This window comes from Acartia tonsa, chromosome 5 (genome assembly GCF_053477335.1).
Source record: "Acartia tonsa isolate MP-2025a chromosome 5, ASM5347733v1, whole genome shotgun sequence".
Classification (NCBI taxonomy): domain Eukaryota; kingdom Metazoa; phylum Arthropoda; class Copepoda; order Calanoida; family Acartiidae; genus Acartia; species Acartia tonsa.
In genome coordinates, this window is record NC_137264.1 from 3,782,923 (window position 1) to 3,807,416 (window position 24,494).

At 32.6% G+C, this 24,494-nt stretch overlaps 1 protein-coding gene across 3 annotated transcripts in view; it reads right to left on the bottom strand.

Moving 5' to 3' along the window:
• The window catches only part of inaE (inactivation no afterpotential E), a 75,267-nt gene that overhangs the window by 30,429 nt on the left and 20,344 nt on the right, over positions 1 to 24,494 (bottom strand). For all 3 annotated transcript variants that reach the window (XM_080159913.1, XM_080159914.1, XM_080159912.1), the window contains exons 11-15: positions 20,467 to 20,551; positions 19,459 to 19,593; positions 16,353 to 16,450; positions 13,631 to 13,747; positions 8,453 to 8,549 (exon numbers count right to left, since the gene is read on the bottom strand). In XM_080159913.1, coding sequence (XP_080016039.1) covers positions 8,453 to 8,549; positions 13,631 to 13,747; positions 16,353 to 16,450; positions 19,459 to 19,593; positions 20,467 to 20,551 — 532 coding nt within the window. The remainder of the gene's footprint in view (positions 1 to 8,452; positions 8,550 to 13,630; positions 13,748 to 16,352; positions 16,451 to 19,458; positions 19,594 to 20,466; positions 20,552 to 24,494) is intronic.

Genomic DNA, 24,494 nt, shown 5'->3' on the forward strand with positions numbered 1-24,494 from the left:
ATTAGATGAATATTCTATTCAGTTTTATACCTTATTTTTATATCTTTATACTAGCGACTGCACCCTTCGCATTTAGGGGCTCAGTATTCAAAGGGGTTAGGATAGAAGGAAGAAAAATAGACTAGCCCAAAGGATTATATCTAGAAATAAGAAAGTCTGAATAAGTAATGTGAAGAAAATGAGAACTCAGTCAGTTAAACTGTTTTTAAACTATTTTTGAAAGGTATATCAAAAATATACTTTGACACCTGTAGAATCATACTGCAAAGCCAAAAATGAGAACAATTGCCCACATCAATTTTTATTAGGATTTTAAAGTTTATTTTTTACTATGGATTGAATAATTTTTACTGAATCGTGATGTTTCTTTCCTTTGTAGGTAAAATACTCAGCTTTTAGAGTGTCTTGCTTCGTAAATTTTGTATGCTAGTATACAGTAAAGTTAGGTCTTTTGATTTTATCTATCAATACTAATTAAAAATTAATTCTTTACAATATATCAATGAATTAACATAAAAATGTTTCATGTCTATTATACATTAAAACACATAAAAATTTGCTGTAAAGGGTTAAATAAATTAAGATGACAACAAATGTTTATGCAATACAACAAATTAATTTTTGTCACATATACAAATATGATATAAAATAAGATTATTCAAACATATTTTTTTAAATATTTTTAAAAAGTATGTATCTTTTATGAGTAGGGTTTTCATTCTTTTCATTTTTATTAAATAAAATTATTTAACTACGTTTGAAATAAGTCACTTTGTGAAAACACTCTTTCGGAAATTATAAAGAATTGAAATGAAAGAAGATTTCTTATTGGTTTAAATTCAGCATTATGTTTTTTATTGTATTATGTTAGATTTTTCAATGAAATTTATTGTTTTAGAAAAAAAATTATTTCCATTGAACAGAGTAATGTTTTTTTATTGTATCAGTATAAAGTGAAATACATAAAATTGTTCACTAAGTTAGAATATTACAAGAAGTAAAAAAAGACCTTTTGATCTGGTCAAAATGACCAGAGCAACAGTAAAAATCAATTTTTAAATCCCCCAAAAAAAGTTTAATGGGGACTTAATTCAAATTTGGGCTCTGCAGTCTGATTCTGTAGGTGTTCTAGTATATTTTTGACCCCCCATTCAAAAATAGTTTAAAAACAGTTTAAGTATTTGTATTCTTAAGCTTCACACAAAAAAATTTTCATTTTTTTTACTTTCTGTGATGTTTCTATTGTACTCATACCCTGATAGCTAGAGCAGAGCTGGATCTTTAAATCGTTTAGTGGTGCGCTGAATCAGGGCGATCCAGTTAACCCCGGGTTTGCCGCGACAATGCCACAATGATTGAAATCTAATAAAGGTAGGTGCGCTGAACTGGATCGCCCCAATTCAGCGCACCACTAAACGATTTAAAGATCCAGCTCTGAACAACAACCAACTCTTCGTTTTCTTGCAAATAATTATAGAATATCCGATCTTGTAACCTATTTTCGTCTATGATAATGAGGATCCTAGAAAGCAATGAACCTAAAAACAATTATTCAAGAGACAAAAAAATAGTAAAAACATTTTTTTTATTATGAGTTTTCATCAAAAGAGTTTTCATTCTTTGTGAAGATTGATATTATTGGCTACAAAGTGTCCAGCTACTGGTTTGGAACCACCCAATCAAGATACAATAAAAGTCTTCAAAGATTTTTAACCAACGAATGAGATTATGTGATTGAAAACTTTGGGCACCAGTACATATAAATTATATTTATATGTCCCCACTAGATCTTTTCATGAAAATACACTTTTTCGAATTTTAGTCTTCTGCTAACCTAAAAAGTTACTTTAGGAGCCTAGAAATACATGTACAAAATTTCAGCTCTCTATCTCTACTGGCGACCTAGCGCCAGGCATGTAAAATATCAACAGATAACGGTAGCACGGCGGTTTTAACAATATCTCAGCAATGTGCAGGTTTTAAGCTCTTCTGCATATTTCAATTTAAACGCATAAGGACAAAGATATATTATCCCAAAAATCTTTTATCAAAGTCTACTCTACACCTAGCGCCAGTCAGTTTTCTAAAATCATGCATTTTATACCTGTGAAAATAGAAAATGCCAGCACTAGGTGTAGAGTAGACTTTGACAAAAGATTTTTGGGATATTATATCTTTGGCCTTATGTGTTTAAGTTGAAATATGCAGATCACCTGAATTCATCTTCCAAGCCATTCTCTAGGCATTTAATTTTTTTTTATGAAATAACGGGATTTCAAAACTGCCCTTTGAAAAGGCCTAAAAAATATCTTTTTATGTAACTTTTTTCACTGCTTATAGTTACAACTAATTAAGATACTATGCTCAGTTAAAAAAAATCGGCGCCTCCAGCACCAAAACCGGCAAAAACTGGCAGTTAAACTTCTGTGCCCCTACTTGCCCCCCTCTTCGGTAGTAGTAGTATTTGAAATGTGAGTTCTGGACTTATTTTTAAAGATATCAACCCAATTTTTTTCGAGAAAACTTTTTTCACATAACCAAACTCAGCAACCTATACAGATTTCATTTTGGGACTTTCCTTCCAGGTGCTAGTGGAGCCAAAGACGTCCCAAAACACAAACAATATGAGTTCTGAGCTTATTTTTAAAGATATCCACGTGATTTTTTTAAAGAAAATTTTTTAAATAAAACTGAACTCAGTAATGATTACACATTTCATTTTGGGACTTTCCTTTGAGGGGCTTGTGGAGCAAAAGACCCCCCAAAACACAAAAAATATGAGTTCTGAGCTGATATTTAAAGATATGAAACTGATTTTTTTAAAGAAAACTTTTTTAACATAACCAAACTCAACAGGGGCGTCCAAGCTTTTTTTTTTTTTGGGGGGGGGGTAAAATTTGCTTGGGGGGGGGGTAATTACCTCCCTGAAACCTGTTGGCCTGGGCAAATTTTGTTTACCTTCCCAAAATTTACCCCCAAATTTTTAAAGAAAATTTTTAAAATAAAACTGAACTCAGTAATGATTACACATTTCATTTTGGTACTTTCCTTTGAGGGGCTTGTGGAGCAAAAGACCCCCCAAAACACAAAAAATATGAGTTCTGAGCTGATATTTAAAGATATCAAACTGATTTTTTTAAAGAAAACTTTTTTAACATAACCAAACTCAGCAGGGGCGTCCAAGCTTTTTTTTTAGGGGGGGGGAGGTAAAATTTGCTCTAAGGGGGGGGAGGGTAATTACCCCCCTGAAATCTGTTGGTATACAAAATTTGCCCCCAGGATAAAATTTTTTTTTGGGGGGGGTAATTTAAATTTTATTAAATATTTGGTATTTTTTTTGTTAGAGATTTTTTATTTTGTGGGGGTATTCAAAATTGTTTTCCCCTCCTAAATAGTTGATATCTTTAAAAATAAGTCCAGAACTCATATTTTTAGTTTTTGGGGGTCTTTTGCCAAACAAACCTCTAGAAGGAAAGTCCCAAAATGAAATCTGTAAATGTTACTGAGTTTGGTTATGTTAACAAAGTTTTCAAAAAAAAATCAGGTTGATATCTTTAAAAATAAGCTCAGAACTCATATTTTTAGTTTTGGGGGTCTTTTGCCCAATTAGCCCCTAGAAGGAAAGTCCTAAAATGAAATCTGTTAACATTACTGAGTTTCATAGACGTCCAAGAGGGGGGGTAAAGTGGGGATTACCCCCCCCCCAAACGAATTTGGGGGTGCCCCCCCCAGAAAAAAAAGCTTGGACGCCCCTGCTGAGTTGATAACAAAATTTGCCCCGGCCAACAGGTTTCAGGAGGGGTAATTACCCCCCCCCCCCCCCAAGAAAATGTTACCCCCCCCCCCAAAAAAAAAAGCTTGGACGCCCCTGCTGAGTTTGGTTATGTTAAAAAAGTTTTCTTTAAAAAAATCAGTTTGATATCTTTAAATATCAGCTCAGAACTCATATTTTTTGTGTTTTGGGGGGTCTTTTGCTCCACAAGCCCCTCAAAAGAAAGTACCAAAATAAAATGTGTAATCATTACTGAGTTCAGTTTTATTTAAAAAATTTTCTTTAAAAAAATCAGGTTGATATCTTTAAAAATAAGCTCAGAACTCATATTTTTTGTGTTTTGGGGGGTCTTTTGCTCCACTAGCACCTGGAAGGAAAGTCCCAAAATGAAATCTGTATAGGTTGCTGAGTTTGGTTATGTGAAAAAAGTTTTCTCAAAAAAATCAGGTTGATATCTTTAAAAATAAGTCCAGAACTCACATTTTTAGTTTTTGGGGGTCTTTTGTCAAACAAGCCCCTAGAAGGAAAGTCCCAAAATTAAATGTGTAATAATTACTTAGTTCAGTTTTATTTAAAAAGCTTTCTTTCTCTGTGTTGATATCTCTTTTACTTCTTGAGATAACTACTGTTTACCGAAGAGGGGGGCAAGTAGGGGCACAGAAGTTTAACTGTCAGTTTTTGCCGGTTTTGGTGCTGGAGGCGCCGATTTTTTTTTAACTGAGCATAATATCTTAATAAGTTGTAACTGTAAGCAGTAAAAAAAGTAACAAAAAAAGATATTTTTTAGGCCTTTTCAAAGGGCAGTTTTGAAATCCCGTTATTTCATAAAAAAAATTTAAATGCCTAGAGAATGGCTTGGAAGATGAATTTAGGTGTTCTGCATATTTCAATTTAAACACATAAGGCCAAAGATATAATATCCCAAAAATCTTTTGTCAAAGTCTACTCTACACCTAGCGCTGGCATTTTCTATTTTCACAGGTATAAAATGCATGATTTTAGAAAACTGACTGGCGCTAGGTGTAGAGTAGACTTTGACAAAAGATTTTTGGGATAATATATCTTTGTCCTTATGTATTTAAATTGAAATATGCATAAGAGCTTAAAACCTGCACATTGCTGAGATATTGTTAAAACCGCCGTGCTACCGTTATCTGTTGATATTTTACATGCCTGGCGCTAGGTCACCAGTAGAGACAGAGAGCTGAAATTTTGTACATGTATTTCTAGGCTTCTAAAGTAACTTTTTAGGTTAGCAGAAGACTAAAATTCGAAAAAGTGTATTTTCATGAAAAGATCTAGTCCCCACCCTCTCAGGGTTATCCAACAAAATAAAAGAATAACACGTTACAAGGGTTAAAAAATAATTTTCCAATACATTATATTTGTGAAAATACATATTACTCATATGTTTGTAATATAATTATCATATTTGGAGATATAAGTAATTAAATTATAGTTATCTAATATTAGAATTGACATTCACAGTAACTATCTTTTCTCGTATTCATTCGAATCCGGTGGATAGGAACCGGTTCTCATCCATACGAAAAAAATATGTCTAGCATCGTATTATATCCAGCTTTCTACGAATATAAAAATGTACTAAAAATACTGGTTTTAATCTTATAATTGTACATTCTATATCCGCGGAAAGCTGTTTATAATACGTTGCGAGAAATAACTATTATATTCTTATACATTTCTGAACAAGAAAACTTTAAAGGTGTCCTCTTACATACGACTGTCCGTATGTAGCATTAAACTTATAGCATAATTGTAATCTTACGCATGTAAGACGAGAATCTAAAACTTATAAAAAAGTAACAGGATGTCTGTGTGTGTCTGGTCGCGAAAGATCTTGCTAACAGCTGAACCAATAAGATTCTCATTTACAGTGAAGCTTGCATAGGTCTAGAGTAGGTTTAGAACTATTTTGGTAGGAGGTAACCTTAAAAAATCGCCCTTCAGAATAAGATACCCCTCCGATTTTTTTTTTAAATTACTAAAATGAAAAGGGGAAGATCGACTTACTTCCCTAGAGTCGTCTAGAGCCGTAGCCACTAGTTCTTTATGATTTAAAGTATTTAGTTTTTTTTTCTTTCAATTAATCACTGATCTGATTGAGCTCTTCAATCTAGGAAAGCTTCACATTGGTTCCAGGAAATTTTTACAGACTATTTTACTTTCTAGTCTTCTCTAGATGCAGCCACTAATTACGTATATTGAAAAATTAAATGGCTAATTTAAATCTATATAGCAGTTTATTTAAATTCTAAGTGTATTTAAATCTTAAGTAGATTCAAAAATATTTTTGGATTCTTTAATTCAAATGAAAAAAAACCCAGTAATTTGAATATATTTTCCTCTTTATATTTTGTAAGATTAAAGAAAATTAAAATTCTGTTGGAGTATTAGAGTAAATGTAATTTCAATTTAAATATCTCATTATTTTATAGAACTTTGGACTTAAAGCGAAGCTTTTTACAAATAGGAATGTCTGTTTGAATGTTTGAATATACAGGCACACAATAACATATTCAGGAATGAATGTAAAAATCAATTAGAATTGTTTTCCTTACTTATAGAAGTTATTTAACTATGGAAATAATCATTCTTGAAAAAATAAATAATTTTTCCAACTTTCAATAATATTTTCATAAAAAATTAATGGTACATTCTAATTATTAGATTTAAAGTCAAATATATCTCAGAATTTTAATATCATATGTGTATAATCACAGTAAGAAATTGATATGCAAGATGCTTAATATATTTTGAAACGTAGTTTTTAGAGCGGGTTCATATCGGAATTAGACAAAGAGGGGATGTGCAACAGATAAAACTATAGCTATTGTCAACAGATAAAGCTATTTGTCAATGATAGTTAAAAAATTATTGAATGAGAATGATGGCTTCATGGTGCTCCTAGGAAAGGCCTTGAGGAGTAGAATCAGGAACTTTTGTCCGTTTCATAATATCTCATTCCTAGCCTTAGAAATGACTAAAAAACCACCATTTTTAAAGGTTTATTGAGAATTGTCCAATTTGTAGAGGTTTTTTGAGATTTTCTCAGGCTAGGAACGAGATATTTTAAAACGGCTAAAAGTTCCTGATTCTACTCCTCAATGCCTTTCCTGGGAGCACCATGAAGCCATAGTTCTGATTCAATAAATTTTCGACACCCATTTACAAATAGCTATACGATTGAACGTCTGGTCGTCAGCGGTTTTAAGACTTAGGACAAATTTCAAATCATCCAGAGGTGTATTATACTCATTAAAATCGTTTGCAGATCCCCGCTTTGGTCTCAGAAAAAAAAAATCAAAATCGACCCACCCTAGTAGTTTTGGAGTTCTTATGCTTACAATATTAAGCCAAAATGGCCAGGATTTAAGTATATATTCAAAATTTACAATCGAAATAATAAAAAAAACTAAAATAACATATCCAAAACAGACGAAAGGATTTTTTCTCTTGTTACAGGACCCCTCATTCAGAATCTTTAAAGCAAAATTTTTAAGGTAGACATATAACCTTTATGTGATTTTCAGCTGCTGTTGGGGGAAACAACAATTGGTAGAATTGACGACCTTTATATTTACTCCCCAAATTTTATTTTAGATTTATTTCGCTTGTTTGCTATACCTTATTCCTGATCTAAATAATGGATGCAATCCTGTGAGGATGTCTATAACGATCTGGAAGATTTTTTGGCCAAATATGAACACTAATACTGAGCTTGTAGAAAAAATCTCTCAGATATGCCTAACTACACAGGTCGCTTCCAAAAAAGGACAAACATTGTGCATGACCTACGTTATTTATAAATGTTGATCCTGAGATAGGTTAGTTGAACAACTAAACCAATTGAACACATTTGATAAATTCAAGTATCTGTCTTGAGAAAGTTTTTTTCTTTGAATTATTTCTTCACTTCATTTCATTTATCAAGTCAAAAAAAAATTTTGTAGCTCAATAAATTTATTTACTTTTTTCCCCTTCATTTTTTTCTTTTCTTTTCATGAAAGACTAGGAAATATAATTTCATATAAAAGTTTTTACACATAAATAAGGGAAATAAAAGAATCCTTTCTTATAAAATAAAATATAACAAAACAAGGATAACATATTAGTGGGCGAAGCTATTTTAAATTATTAAAAGCAGCTGTAAAAATTACATTTCTCTAGGGATCTTGAATGTCCAGGGTAAGCCAAGTTGCGAAATATTCATGTATTAAATCAAGAAAAACAAAAGTATCCATTGTGTAGAAAAAAATAATTGACGACAACGTTTGGACTCTGTTAGTTTGTACCATCCAATTAGTGCGTAATGAAAGTAATAATATTTTGATGCAAAGGAAAGAATAAAAGAGAAAAGTTTTTATTATAATTTTGGTACCAGCCTAATTTAAAGACCGATGTTTAACTCTTTTGACAGATTATAAGCAAAGAAAAAAACCCAAATGCTTTGAAGACATTTCAAATCTCAATTAATTTCTAAAAATCTTGTAGTAAAAAATGTATAAACATGTAGAAATTATTATTAAGTGTAAAGCTGTATTGATAATGAAACAAACTTTTCTCAAGCAGCAATCTGTTGTATATTGAAATCAATTACAATTCTAATATATGTACTTAGGTATGTTAGATTTGTCTGTTATGCAAATAATAACTAACCTGTCTTAAAGCAGAATAATTGCACATACAACAATTATCTTCTAAAACAGTTCTTGCCGTATCAGAATTACTTTCACAACAATTGGACTTGCAGCACCTAAAAATATTTAATATTTGAAATGCCTTGGCACAATACAGGCGCAACTCATTACCATGCCTAGGTTATATTTCCAGTCAAAGATTGTGTAATCATTGGGTACTTGTCGACAATAGTTTTTTTTATTGATTAATTGTTATTGTTTAGCTATTGACCTTCTCCTTGATTTTGCCTTCTATTCCACCTTCCTTTACCAGATGGCCACTTGCCCTTACCTTGCCAGGGTACACCGGTATCTTTAGAAGGGTAGAATTGATCTGCTAAGATCACAATAGATGGGATTTTAGTGCCTTAGTATTTACTATAAAGGTCCTAGCCTTATCGACCTTCCCAAGAGGTATAGATATACTTTTTGAAATGTAATTTACTTTTATTAAAAGCTACTCTATAACTAACTATGTCCGTTCCGTTAATTGTCCGTCACGCAGGTCAGCCATCTCTTTGGTACAACAGTTCTTATTATGCTGCATTAATATCGCTAATTGTATTAGTTTTACCTCCTCCAACTGAAAGTTAATTTACTTCTTTGATAGAGAATATACTCTGTAAATTTCTCTGTCCGTCTCATCATCGGTTCCTATCGCTGTTGGGACATGTACTAAATGGAATTTGCTTACTCTCTATTTCCTCCTTTGGCGACACTTTGTGTTTCAACTAGCGGTTGCGTCCCTAGTATCTAGGTATAATAGAATGAATGTGAAAGTGCACAAAAATAGATTAAAACCTTTTTTTTTTATAAAAATCAAACAGCCTAAAACCAACCTTGGACCTATAAGAAGCTTCACTCTAAAGGAGAACCTTATCAGTTCAGCAGTTAGCGAGATCCTTCGCTACAGACAAAAAAAAGCTTACCACTATATATATTAGGATTAAACCTGTTTATATGTTAAAGTTTTGCAACTTGGGATGTTCTTATCCTTGTTTAATAAAGCTTTATTGTTATTTCCCTAATACTTATTTATTACAAAATTTCATGTAAAGGATTTTTATTCTGAAAAGTTTTTAATCAAAAGCATTGAGTAGAAATATTTCTTCTTGTATTGTCATAGAGGTAATAAGTTCGAGTTCCAGCCCAACCCATTTTTGACTAAATACAATAGGTCCACATTTGGTCACAAATTAATAGTATTTAGTAAAAGGATAGTTGTCTGAAAGATGTTTAATGGTCCCTCAAAGATTTATTAACACATTATATCTACTATTCGTTGGACTAAAAACGATCTGGAATTTAATTTAATCTTTATTGAGTAATACAAAATGTCAGTGTCAAAACTTTTACACCAGTCTAATCTACTTATTGGGTAATTTTGTTTATAATAATTTGGGGTGTACATCAAACAAACAAAAATCCCTTCAAACATCAGTCCTGTAACTTGCTCAATAAAATTAATTTCTATTGAACATTAAAAAAATGTAGACATTGTAGCCAATTTCAATAATCTTTTTCTTCTGATCATTTGTCGTTGCACTCAACACTGGGTGCTTTTTTTACTGTTCATTTATTGTATTCATGTAGCAAAGCGGCTATACATGATATCCATTCTGGTATTTATAATACAAAGTAGAATGATGTCTGTCCGTCCGTCCGTCTGTCTGTCCGTCCGTCCGTCCGTCTGAAGCTTAAGATATCTATTCTGGTATATTATAAATGTTGTCTCTGTTCTATTTTATTATTCCATTTTAATCGTACACCCAAGCTTATTTCAAAATATTTTAAAAACAATGACAAATTCCTGCTGGGCTGCCCAGCCTAATATTATCTAACCTAACCTGACCTAAATTAATAAACTAACAAACAAAAAACTACCCATCCTTATTTTAAATTTATTAAGAATTTGGGGGTGTGGGTGTTATAAGTGGTCAACAGGGTACTTTGTGAGAGAGCACTCTTCCTTTTAGTTCTTTGTTACACAGGAGCATTTAAAGACAAAAGATAAAAATGTGAGCATTTGATAAAAAAACAAGAGAAAATGTGTTGAATTTTTAAAAAAATTTCTTTGCTCGGAAACTTTTATTTTGAGGAGCCTTCCAGAATCTTACTTAAACAACATTCGTTCTTGTTTCCAATGTGTGGCTAAATTATAGGAGCATGTAACATTATGCAAAATTTTAGGTCGGTATGGCGATTCTATCATACCTAAATTAACAATCAATTTAGTATTTACTTAAAGAATTTGGGAATTGGCTGTTTCATTAAAACTCACATAAAAAAATCAGTATTCCATATAATTGCACATACAAACAATTTCAGAATAATTTTACTGTATATCAAAAGGTGAGCAAAGTGTAAAAAATCTAGAATCACTAACACACTGTAGAAATGTAAATAAATATTGAATATTTATCTCTGTTTTGGTCTAGACATAGCCCAGTTGGAAACACAAAAAGATTAACCAAAAAAAGCTTTGGATTTGTAATATTTTTTTCCAAATCTGGGTCTGTTCATGTTAAAATGATGCTGGTATCGAACATTTTTCTGATCTGGTACGGTTCACGTTAAAATGTTGCTGAAATCGAACATTTTTTTCTGGTCTTGTTCTGTTTACATTTAAATGTTGCTGGAATCGAACATTTTTTTCTGATCTGGTATGATTCAGGTTAAAATGTTGCTGGAATCGAACATTTTTTTTCTGGTCTTGTTCTGTTTATGTTTAACTGTTGCTGAATCAAACATATTTCTCTGATTTAGTAAGGTTAACTTTAAATGTTGCTGGAATCAAATATTTTTTTGGGAATCTCTTAGGGTTCACATTAAAAAATTGCTGGAATCAAACATTTTTTTCTGGTCTTGTTCGATTCATGTTAAAATGTGGCTGGAATCGAACATTAACATGAAAAACGTCTGTGGTAAATATGATTTTCCCAGCTACAATTCAAGATAGAATGCTAAATTCTTAAAGATCCTCCAATACACAACTGACTTGGTTCGTTGGTCTGTCTGTAATGCTACAAAAGATAATATATACATTTTAAATAAGGTTTCGTGATTTTCTGGTAAGTGTAATATTCTTTCTCTTTCCCTGTCCCTAGTTTATGTTTACTAAACACCTGAGCTGGATCTTTAAATCATTTTGGTGGTGAGCCAGATCGAGGTGAGCTCTGTTCTATAATTCACTTTGCCTGTTTGTCCAACGTACAACTGATTTTTAGTGTTTATCTATTGCAATTATGTATTTATTTGCTATGCTCTTCTGTTGTTTTACACCATTGTTATAAGATTAAAAATTTATGTTTTGTATTTCGAATTGTTTAGGTTTTCCTATGTTTATGAATTTCTTATAACATTTCAAACATATTATTAATTCAAATGTTTTCCAACTTTTGTTGAGGTGCAAAGCAAATCTTCAATTCAAGTAAACATTTTACTTTCATATCAATACACTGGACTCAGATTATACAAATAACCAATGTTTTTAAAAACACATTCTCGCATTCGTGACTTCAAAAGCTATGGATACTTTATTGAATGTTGATTGGTTGGAACAAACTATCAGTGACAAGACCTTTTCACCAATAAGTTAAATGTATACACGAGGTCATTTTCGATTGTCTTATCCTTTAGATTTCATGACTTATAACATTTCTTTACAGTGCATAATAGTGAATTACGCCTTCATGCACTGTTGCGGAGCCAGAGCCAGGAGCCGTGGAGCCGCCATATTTTGCTGGAGCCGGAGCCGTAATTTTCGATAAAAAACGGCTCCGGCCTAGATAAATAAAGAGATATTTTATAAATTATAATTTGGTAACTCTGTTTTGTCATGTGCAAATGCCCTTTTTAAGTTTTTCAAGTACATTTTTATCAAAAATTGAACTTTAAAACCTTCAAAAGTCAAAAATAGACATGGGGGAAAAATATGTCGAGTTTTCTTGATTTTAGGTCGGAGCCGGAGCCGCACCAAAATCAAACGGCTCCGCAACGCTGCCTTCATGTTAGCCAAGGAATTTCCCTTACTCTAACACTTACTTTTAATGTCCCTCGCCAGACACAACAGAAGATAAAAAGCATTTTTTAACACCTTTAGCATAATGCAGTGTAGTCTAAACTAAAACCCAACCCCAAGCGATCTATTAGTGCATGGTAATGAATTATGCCTGTGTATTATTTTGGTCTTTCTAATTTTCTTTTAAATAATATAATTTCAACAATGCTGGAGACTTATGGATTTAACCGTTCTTGCTTTCTATTGTTTGCTTTTTGAATATGTAGGCATTTTTATTATTTATTTAATGGAAGAGGTTTTCTGTAAACAAGAAGTAGAAGAGGCATGAATAGGATTTTTGTAAATTAATTTCTTGGCGTTCTTTTAATTTTCCATCAGGGCTCGGCAGCTGCAGATTAAAAAATTAATAAGATAAAGCTTGTTTAATGAATTGTTTTGTCTATGCTGTGACTGAATTCAAATCTGGTAGATGAATGATATTTTTTGTTTGTGTTACGGCTACAATAGCGAATTGTATCATCGGCTGAAAACGTCAAAGCTCAACTGCTTAGGTTTTAGCTTATAAATTAATTTATAGACTTAAAATTTGGCTGATAAACAAGATAAAGCTGCCAAGCCTTGAAATCAAATTTTTTAAGCAAAAGAAATTGAGCTGAATAGATCATTGAAAATAAAGTCATAACAAAGTCTTAAAGAGACAAAAATAACATAGAAAAAGGAATAGGTGTTAGGTATAACCAAGAAGTGATAAAAACCTCAAAAAAATATTTGGAGGCAGATAAAAAGATCATCATTGATACAAAGCGTTGCCCCTAAACTAATGAAACATTATCGGATATGTTTTTCCCTAAATATTTCAGTAGTTAGTTACAGATGACAAAGAACAATGAAAAAGTTTGATATGGAATATTTTTTTTTATCGCATCGTATTATAGACAGCTTTCCGCGGATATAAAAAAAGCGCAAAAAGTCCACGGGCTAACAAAACTAATATTAATATTATGATTATTATTTTAATTTTCGTGGAAATTTGTCTGTAATTCGATACTATACATGATTTTTCAGTATGGCTGAGAACATGTTCTAATCCGGCGGATAATAATCGGTGTGGAAGCAATACTGCAAACAAAATTGTACCTGACACCAGAGGCCAGCCTCCAGGCGGCCTTATGAACAGGCACAGTCTTGTTGTGTAACAGGTACATGGGCCATCCATACGCTGCCAGCGCAAAGTACATGTAGTGCACAGTTTCTCTGTTTTCAAGCATAAATTTCAATAGAAAACAAGGATCATGGAAAGAAAACGAAGTTGCGGGTTTCGTCGTATTTTTACACTAGCTTTTGATAGGTTAGGTTAAGTTAATGTTAATGATTCCCGCAGGGTTAGGATATTGGTTAAAGCCCCCCGCAAGGGCTAGAAATAGGTAAAAAGCTACTGTAAAAATAGGGCGAAACCCGCTACTTTCTTTTCTTTCAAGGATCACTTTTAACCCAAAAAATGAAGGTTTTTTTTTCTGTAGAGCATAAATTTTTTACTTTTAAATTTAGATTTAAAAATCAGTCATCTATCTTAAACAGGAGCTGAAAATTAGGACTAACAGACGAACAAACGGGTAGCATCGCTACTAAACACAAATTATCCAGCAATTTATACCATTTTAATAAACTAGAATAAAATGCCTTTATACCTAAAACGCAACAGTATCCGTTAATGACGTGTGTATATACAATTTGGGTGTTAAAGAATACACAACATCTTTAATGTAATATGTTTTATTTCTCTCAATTTAAGACATAAATTTTAAAGTACGGTAACTTATTCTAAAATTAGAAAGTAGAACTGGGTAGATTTATGTTTAAAAGTTTAAAATTTCAACTGTAATTGGTTGTTTAGTTTATAAAAAAAATAGTGATTTCGCCCCATCGCCATAATGGGCTTTGCAACCTATGATATTTGTTGAGGAAAAAAAACTAAATCTTTTCAATTATTCTTGAGGAGATGTCTTACTAAAAGGAAAATAACCAATTTTGCCTAGTGTTTTTTTTTCTGGTAAAAAATTGTCCGTGATTCAATGCGATTCATATTTTTTCAGTGCGGTTTAGCGCCGGATTAAACCAGTGGAAATGAAAGTTAACTCCAATCTAGAAAAGACAGAATTTGCACGTATGAAGAGGGGTAAATAATAATTTATCGTCTAGTATCCTATCCTTGAGTCACGTGTAAATGAGATAATGTAGATTGGGGGGAATTTAGTCCGAAAGACGAGAAGAGAGAAAATTCCAATATAGCGATCAATCTTTTAATGTTTATTTTCTTAAAGAAAGAGGGAGAGAGAAGTTGGGAAAGAGAAAAAAAGTAAAAATCTATTTCTTAAAAAATGTTACGAAGGAAAAGCTTATTAATAGGACTTTTGAGACAAACAAGTGATTTAAATCAACATTTTGTATGTTTGTATGACTTTGTACTTATCCTTAGGGTTAAAGTCAATAGAAATATTCTAAAATATGTATAATTAAAATCATAATAGCGATCCGTAACGGATGGATGTAATCTAAAGCTTCAATTTTTATATTACAGATATGATCTAAAAATATAGAAATTCATTAAAATCACGATAAAAGAAATCAATATAAAAAAGTGAACCTTCTTACTTCACAGGAGCTTCATTCACAGCTTGAGACCTAGCCATAGGGCAGAATTTTTCTTTGAAATAAAGGCCAAATTTTGCTAAATAAACTTGATTCTCGAAATATTTTTCTTTTTTATTTTCAAACTTAAATTGTAAATTAGTATGGAGGAGGGGGGGGGGGGGCTACTTTCCAACCCACCTTAGGTGCTACAAGAGGCTTCTAAATAGCGCCGCTATAGAAGTTTATCATATTTGTTACAATTTGTTTATCTTTCCAAAGTGAGAGATTAACTTCGCTTTGTTAGGATATTTTCTATATTGTATAAACATACATTTTTTCTTTTTCAAATTTATGTATAAACAAAAAATGTATCTTTATAACGTCATTGATTTTTGTTTATTTATACTTCTAAATATGCTAATTTAACCTTAAATATTTCCCTTCTTAAAATTTTCTTTATTTAGAGGATAACGTTTTCTTATATTCTTTATTTTAATTAGACATTATTTTCACGGCAGCCATCAGCCAGCCGTAAAAAAAATAGCAAATTTACTTCTGAATTGCTGTTTAAAAATTTATATTATTATTCAATTTATTGGAGAAAAACATCTTGGCAATCTAAAATAATTTGATGATCAAATTAGGTATAGGGTAGCCGCATTCGCAATTAATTAACACATTTGCAATTCATCCGCAACCGGCTGCCTATAGCTCACTGCAAGGAATGTTTATTTTCAGGATATTTCTCTCTCTTTCTGAAAGCGACAATCTGTACATGATTTATAGTTAGACTCTTGTTGCCAACACATACGTGTAAAGTTAACAAGGATGAAAACATCTATATTAGTAAAGCTCAGCAAAATCAGACCGACAGACAGTCGGACATTTGCAAATATAATGTAGGAAAGCAAATATTCAATGTTAGTTAGGAGACAAAGCCAAAAGTACTTAAATAAAAAATACCTAAAAGAGACTTATTTTTCTAGCTGACTCTCTTTGTATAAAAAAATATTGTTAAAAGGTAAAAAAACATCAAAATCACATACCAGCTTTCTGACACCTAACTGTCATAGAAAACACGCAAATTTGAGATTAATATGACAGTTTTAATATACCTAAATTAACGATAGGAGAGCTATTTGAAAAAAAATTATTAAGGGAATGTTACTATTTGATGTAGCTTAGACATAAGCAAAGTGTTTGATTACAATATTATTGAAATTTATGCCTGAGTTTGTCCAGTTCTTTGGGATTGTTGAGGGCAACAAATTTTGTTTCGGGGGTAACCTTCACCCCTGACAGGAAGTCATAAACATTGTTCGTTGGCTGAAATTTATAGGTAGGTCTTAGATAAATTGAATAGATAGACTGAAATATAGTTTCGTGGATGATAGATAGAAAAATAAATGGATACGCATATAGATAGATGGATGTATATATAGTTTCGGGAGTGATAGATAGAATAATGGATAAAGAAATAGATAGATGTATCATGTATGGATATACAGTTTCGGTAGTGATAGATAGAATAATGGATAAAGAAATAGATAGATGGATGGATATACAGTTTCGGTAGTGATAGATAGAATAATGGATAAAGAAATAGATAGATGGATGGATATACAGTTTCGGGAGTGATAGATATAATAATGAATAAAGAAATGGATAGATGGATGGATATACAGTTTCGGGAGTGATAGGTAGATGAATGGATAAAGAAATAGATAGATGGACGGATTTATAGTTTCGGAAGTGATAGATAGAAAGATTAACAGATAAACAAATATTAGATAGATGAATATGTTGATAGGTGGATAAAGATATGGAAAAAATATGTAAGGATGTATGGATGGATTGATATATAAAAAAAATAAATGGAAGAAATCGCATAAAATGAATAGATCAATTAATCCTATCAAGGAATATCCAATGGAGTGGGGGTGGGGGGTAAAGGGGAGATTAACCCCTCCCCCGCCAAAAAACCCCCAAAAAATTGAAGTTTGAATTTTTACCCCCCCCCCCTCCCCAACCCAAAAAAAAGAAAAGCTTGGACGTCCTTGTCTATATGATAAAAAGATTATCCCCTCCCCCCTAATTAATTAAATTTTGAATTTAAATTCACCCCCCCAAAAAAAAAATGAAAAAGCTTGGACGTCCTTGTATCCTATTATATAAAGTAGGAAGATATTTTTTGTCTGAGATTTTACTACAGATATAATTGAGTTCTACATTTCAGGGAAGCTTAAAATAGGTCCTGGGATGGTTTTAGGTTATTTTCTTGCCCTTCCCAACGACCTCAAATAGAAAGCACCTAGAAACTTAGGGCAAAGACGCTAGTTGAAAAATAGTTTAGTTAGATGATTAGATGTATGAATTATAATTTCATTATTTCTGGTAATCTTATGAGGGCCTTTAGTTAAATATAATTTTGATGAAAAACTAAAAATATTTCTGTCATCCTATTTCCATAGTATATATTCCTAAAATAAGTCCTCATTATATGCTAAATAATGAAATTATTAATTAATGAATAATTTCTCTGTAATTCCACTTTCTTATTTCCATGAATTTCTTTTCATCTATTCTTTGAATACAATGCAAGGGAAAAATATTCTTAAAATAATTTTAAAGGTACAAATGCGTCCCATATTTTTCAAAAAGAGTTGAGTATTTTCTAGCGGATGCTCCCCAATTGGGGCGGGAGGATCAGAGAAAAACACTAGAGGAGGAAGGAGTTAAATAACTGTATCACACCATTGCAGTGTCCGTGTGCCGATTCTCAATTGGGTCATTGAAAATCAACCAATGGTGCCGGTTATATTAACACAGCTAAGTAGCAGACTAAAATTTGGTAGCAGACCTAAAAGGTCATTGAAAAAGGGAGGGAGGTACTAGGTAGTTATCTGTATATACAACTATACTATAGATTTGTTGCGGGGGGTGTATTGGAACTTAATGGTGGAATAGTCCCTTTTGTAACATCGCCCCATAAGGGGTGATTCGTCGTATTTTTAAAATGCCTTTTTATAGGTTATTTTAGGTTAGGTTAGGTTATATTGGGTAAGGTGATTGCCCCACAGGGTTAGAGGCCCCCGCAGGGGCTAGAAATAGAAGAAAAGCTACTGTGAAAAATACCAAGAATCGACCCATGTGCGATGTTACGAAAGGGACTATACCCGTATTTTCTTTTCAGAGGTTGGAAATATTTTAAAGCCTTCCGTAATGTTACTTTTATACAGAGAGGTAAATATTTATCTTTCCATCTATTTATCTATCTTTCTCTTTTATACATTTTTGTCCTAGGTATCTGTCACTTTATCTATCTACTAGCGGCTACGCCCCTAGAGGCCTCTAGTGGCATTTAAATGTTTTTTTTATATTTTAAATATCTAATTTGATAAATAATTTGTCTATGGTCAATCAGCTGTTAAATTCATGTTTCTACGCAGCGCTACTACGCTACGTAGAGACATTCATACGCTAGCGACACTATGCAGCAGGAATATTTCAATTTTTTTTTCGATTTTATTGTGCTGATTTCTCTTGGGAGGGTGGTGGTACCCTCCCCCAAAATAGTTATAAACCTTCCCAGGACCTATGAGAATCTACCCTGTTAAGGAGAACCCGATTGGTTCAGCGGTTAGCAAGATCCTTTGGTACAGACACACAGATACACAGACACACAAACAATCATCCTGTTACTTTAGTATAAGGATATCTGTTATTTTATATTTTCATACTTTAATTTACATCTCCATGTTCAATGTATAATCACATGTCAAATACATATCTGCATTTAGAACTTCAATCATCATACCTGTCCATATTTTCATATACCTATACTATTTTTGTTTATTCTTCATCTGTCTGTTAATACAAAAATAATTATCTGTATGTTCATCTGTTTATTCGCCATTTAACATGTCCATCCATTAGTCAATAGTCATAACTATTCATATTTTCATCAATCTATCTATCACTGTTTATTCTTCATCTGTCATTTAATACAAAAATGATTATCTGTATGTCCATCTGTCTATATGTCTTTCAACAAGTCCATCTATAAGTCAATAATCATAACTGTTCATATTTTCATCAATCTATCTATTTTTGTTTATTCTTTATCTTTCATTTAATACAAAAATAATTATCTGTATGTTCATCTGTATATTCGCCATTCAACATGTCCATCTTTAAGTCAATAATTATAACTGTCATATATTTTCATCAATCTATCTATCACTGTTTATTCTTCTATTGTCTGTTAATACAAAAACGATGTCTTTCTGTCTTTCCGTGATTCAACACGTCTACCCATAGGTGTATCTTTGTACCTGTGATATAGTTCGTTGTCTGGCGGCCTGCTGCCGTTTTCTGAGCAGGACGAGGCCGACTAAAACATCAGTAGGCACAACGTCCAAGTCGCGGAAAAATTCCGACAGCAAACGAGCAATTTCAGCGAAAGAAGTCTGAAATGTTAAAGGCGTTTATAAAAGTTATGAACGGTTTGGCTGACTATGTCCGTTGAGTAGAATTAGAATGTCTTATTACACGTACTACCTTGTAAATTATATTGTACTAGAGACTGTCACATAGCATCTAGAGGCTTTGTATTCAAAGGGGTAGGAAAAGGCAAAACAAATAGTCTAAAAACATCTTTGATCATAATCTTCCTTAAATTGGATAATTCAATCAATTCATTATAAATCTGAAGTTAAAGACAAAAAACTTGCTACTTTATATGATAGGATGTGCAAGGCTGCGGTACATGACAATGTAACATGGGTGTCCCAGAGTGTAGTGGTTAGCGCACTACGCTGTGGTTGGGAGAAACCGAGTTCAATTCCCCACATAGACTTTGCACTTGGTTGACAAATGCTGTCGCAAATTGTCAGATTATGATCACGAAACCTTCCCTAAGATGCCCGAGGGTTGTACGGGGGGAGATTTGTGGGAAGTTAGGATTCTACTAATCAAGCAGCTCTAACCATGCTTTCCCTCATCCATGCTCCTCGTATGAGAGTGCCATTAATTAGGGTGGCTTAATATGGAACACCTGCCAAAACTCTAGGCCAGGGTGATGTAATAATTGAGTAGCTCCCACGAGAATTGCGGGTCAGCTTGTAATGTAACATAGAATACAATAAGCTGTGCGCGAAGCTTACCAATCTTAGATTGGCCAAAGGATTCTCACAAACTATTAACTGAACAATCTATTTATCAATCAAAGATCAATCAATAAATCTAACAATTTCTTAAAAGATCATGATTTAACAATTAATCGATCAATTTTTCAATAAGTTTATCAACACAGCAAAATCCAATAAATCTGTGTACATTACCTTGCTCTTATTATCCCTCCTGGCACAGCAGAACAACATCCTACATCTCATATCCCAATACTCTTGCTTCTGACGACGTACTTGCCTAGAAAAGATAGCTATATAAAGTAGATTCGCTACTTGTACTTGTCAATTAAAAATATTATTTAACAAGGATAAAAACACCCATAAAAGCGAAGCTCTGAAACGGAAGGACAAACGAACATTAACACTTGTAGAGTGTCAGAACTCATTCATCAGAATATAAAAATATAAAAGTCGAAAAGATTGTAAGTAAATCTGTTAGAACTGCAGAAATACAGGATGATATTTGAGGACATACTTACATTTTTAGGACTCGATTATAGAGATGCTTCTCTTATAACATTGCACTTTGTTGTGCTCGGAATCAGTATTCCAAAAATCAGATCAATCGGATAATAAAAAAAGTAAAATATAAGTAAAAAAACGAAACTGTATAAAATGGACGTACGGACATTCTGGTTTTTTAAATTGAATCTAACTACTACAGGAATCACCAAGCAAAGTTTAAAATCGATAGGACAATTCTAACACGCCTAAATTTACGAAAAGAGCTATCCGTTCTCCGGACGGACGGACGTACGGACGGATGGACCGACCCTAATTATAGAAAAGTTTCGGTTTAGAAGTGTAACAGTAAACCTTTAATGTTACTGGATCTAAGCATCCTTGCTAGACCGGAGTTTTCATATACGTGTGGTATATATCAGGCCTAGCTATTCTAACAATCAATTCTACAAAAAAAATCACGAAACCTTAGGAAGTAAGGTGGGGGTATATATTGTTTTCTATGTAACTGAAGAGGGGTGGGTAAGGAGGGAGGAAATGGGTAAGGGGGTTGTGGGGAAATTTTCCTTTAGAATTGTTTGTCAGAATCACATTCCCTTTTCCCTGGGTATATATATAAACATTAGTCTGTCTGTTTTTTTGTATGGTAAGTTTCTTTAATATAATCAACTTATAAATATCAATATGTAGATTTTTGGATATAAGAACTGTAGAAAAAAATAAACTCTTTCTTAATTCTTTTTAATACTACTAATCAATTTGAAGTTTTAAAAGATTAATTTATTTTACAACTAATAGAATAAAAATTAAATTTCTTTTCTTTGCTTTTTGGCAAATTTAAGTTTAGTTTGATAGTTTTAAGGGGAAAACGGACTATAGTTGTTTAAAAAACTTAAAAAGCTTTATCTGATTATCATGAAAATAAAAAAAATACTTTTGGGGGGAGATCAATTGAAAGTGTACTGTTCTATTTATTTTTTCTTCTTTCTCTTTTTTCTTAATTCTTTTTCGGTTTGGGAGGGACATTTCCGTCAGTAATGCTACTCTTGACACTATATCTTTGGAAAATTTAATTTAGTCAGCTGCTATTTACCCCATTTGTGTGTTGATGGAAATTTAATAGGAAAGTGACAGCTTATACCAACAATAAAATTTACTCGAAAAAAAATCACGAAACATATACGTGATTTTTAGCTGTCGTTAGGGGGCAACACTTAGTTGAATTGACGACCTTTATATCTGCCCCCAAGTATTATTTTAGATTTATTTCGCTTTTTGGTTATACCTTATACCTGGTTTTATGAGCTTCTCTTTTTATGCCAGTTGTTATACTTGTTACTCCTACTTTTTAAAAGAAAAGCTTTTCGATAACGATAAATAGGGTAGGTCGGTCCGTCTGTTCGGCATGTTAGAATTTTCCTATCGATTTAAATATTTGCATGCTGATTCCTATGTCAGATAGCAACGATTTAGGCAGCGTAGAATTACCAAAAAAATCTGTACATGAGTACATTGTTCGTTTGTCCTTCTTTCTGACTTTAGAGCTTCTCTTTAATAGGTGTTGTCATCCTTGTTTTTTTTTACAAACAATACAATCTCGTAAATTATGCTTATAATCCTAGGCGTATTTCTATTTGAACAAAATAGATGATATGACATGATATGAATATGTAAAACCAAAGTGGTTGCGCTTAAGATGTCAAAATTCTATTTCTAGCATGTTCCTACGTTATAGCAGAAAACTGAAATCGAAGCGTAACTTTAATTTTCACCGCCCAATCAACTAAAACCATCTATATGAAACAAATTATGCCTTTTAAGATCTTGCTAGCTGCTGAACCGGATAGATTGTGATTTTGAGTGAATATAGGATTCTGGCCCTGTTGAGGTTTTAAGCTATTTTTCTTAGGGGTGTGACAACCCTCTTTCAATAAGATGCTTCTTAACTAATATAACTAAAAAGGTTTGTTTGGCGTTCTCCTTCTAGAAATATTTTTTTCAATTTTGAAAATTTTTATACCACTCGCACCCACCCACCCCCACTCTGACAGAACAACTATTTTGGCTTAGGTTTGGTTTTAGGCTAGGGAGCCGAGCGCTGCGGCTAGGCAGGCAAGGAACCGAGCGATGCGGCTAGGCAAGCTAGGGGGCCGAGCACTGCAGCTAGGCAGGCAAGGGTGCTGAGCGCCGTGGCCAGACTTCTTAGTTCTGTCGTTTTTCCAAATTGAAAAAATATTTCTAAGAGGAAATTATCGTTTGTTTTATGTGGACACCTTTGAAATATGACAACTATCAGAAACACACCATCATACATTCAAATGGTGAGCCATCACCTTAGCACATTATCATATCCAATTGTTGCTATCTAATTCAAAAAAGCAAAATCCTTATATAAAAATAACAGGATGTCTCTCTGTCTAACCGCTGAACCGATATGGTTCTCATTTGTAGCTTGTCATATATCATAGAAAGGATTATAAATATTTTGGGAGAGGGTAGTACCACCCAAGAATAATCTCACCTAAAAAATGTTTTAAACTTAAAAAAAAAAAAAATTGAAACTGGAAAGGGTCACCTCCACCTTTCCTTAATTGCTACCTAGAGGCCTTTAAAGGCGTAGCTCAAAATAAAATTAAAAGTAGTGTTACAGTTTGACAAAGATAAAGAATAGTTTTTGCTGTAGTAATAATTGCATTTCTGTTAATCCATTATTTTTTACATTTTTGTGAAAGTGATGTCCAACCTTACACATTAGTGGTGTCCGTATAATCAAGCTGACTGTCAGTCTATGAGTGACTAAATTTTTCGCTTCTAGTTTGAAATGTACATGATTAGAGTCCACACACAAGGCTAGTGACAAAGTTTCAAGTTATGGATATCGTATTCAATTTTTAAATATGACTATAAACAAAGAAGAAAAAAAAACAGCTTTTATCCTTTAAGTCTCAGATTTAGGGCAAGCGTCTTTAAATGACAAACAATTGTTTGGTACAGCGATTTACCATGGAGGAGTGAAACCAATAAGGGGTGAGAAAAGGGAAAGTCAATCCCAATGGCAATTTCAATTTAAAGGGGTGTGTTGACACCCCTATACATCCCTCAGTGTTTTGAACACTTTGTAATTATTCTCTACCCCCCACCCTTTTCATAAAAATGGCTCAAACTTATAATCCTTCCTACAAAAAATATTTTTTCAATAGAAAACTTTAAATTTTTGTTGTATCACAAATCTTATTACATGTGTACAAGAGGTTCAATTGTTTTAAAATCTTTTCATGTAAAATAGTAGAAAGAGAAAAAAATATGTATTAATCACTCTGAGGGCTTTTTTTCAAAGCTAATAAATAGGGAAGGTGGTTTGGTTTATAATCAAATAGATTTGAGTGAGGGCACTAATTTTATAAATCTTTAAATGTTCAAATTAAATAGGAAAGACAATAAATGAAAGTTGTATTAGATGACATCATATCAAATTTTAAAAAGATTTGTGAATTTTAAGTTTTGTTACAAAGAATTTGGAAGCAATATGAGTATTTTATTAAAATCAAGGACGTCCATGGGTTTTACTTTTTAGAAAAGCATTATGTATGTCTTGGGGTAGTTTTAGGCTATGTTCCTGACCTCTACGGACCACCACCATCCCCTAGAAGCTAGAGTAAGGGGCGTCGTAGCTCAGTGGTAACGCACTGAGTTACGGTGATGAGAGTTCGAGTTCTAGT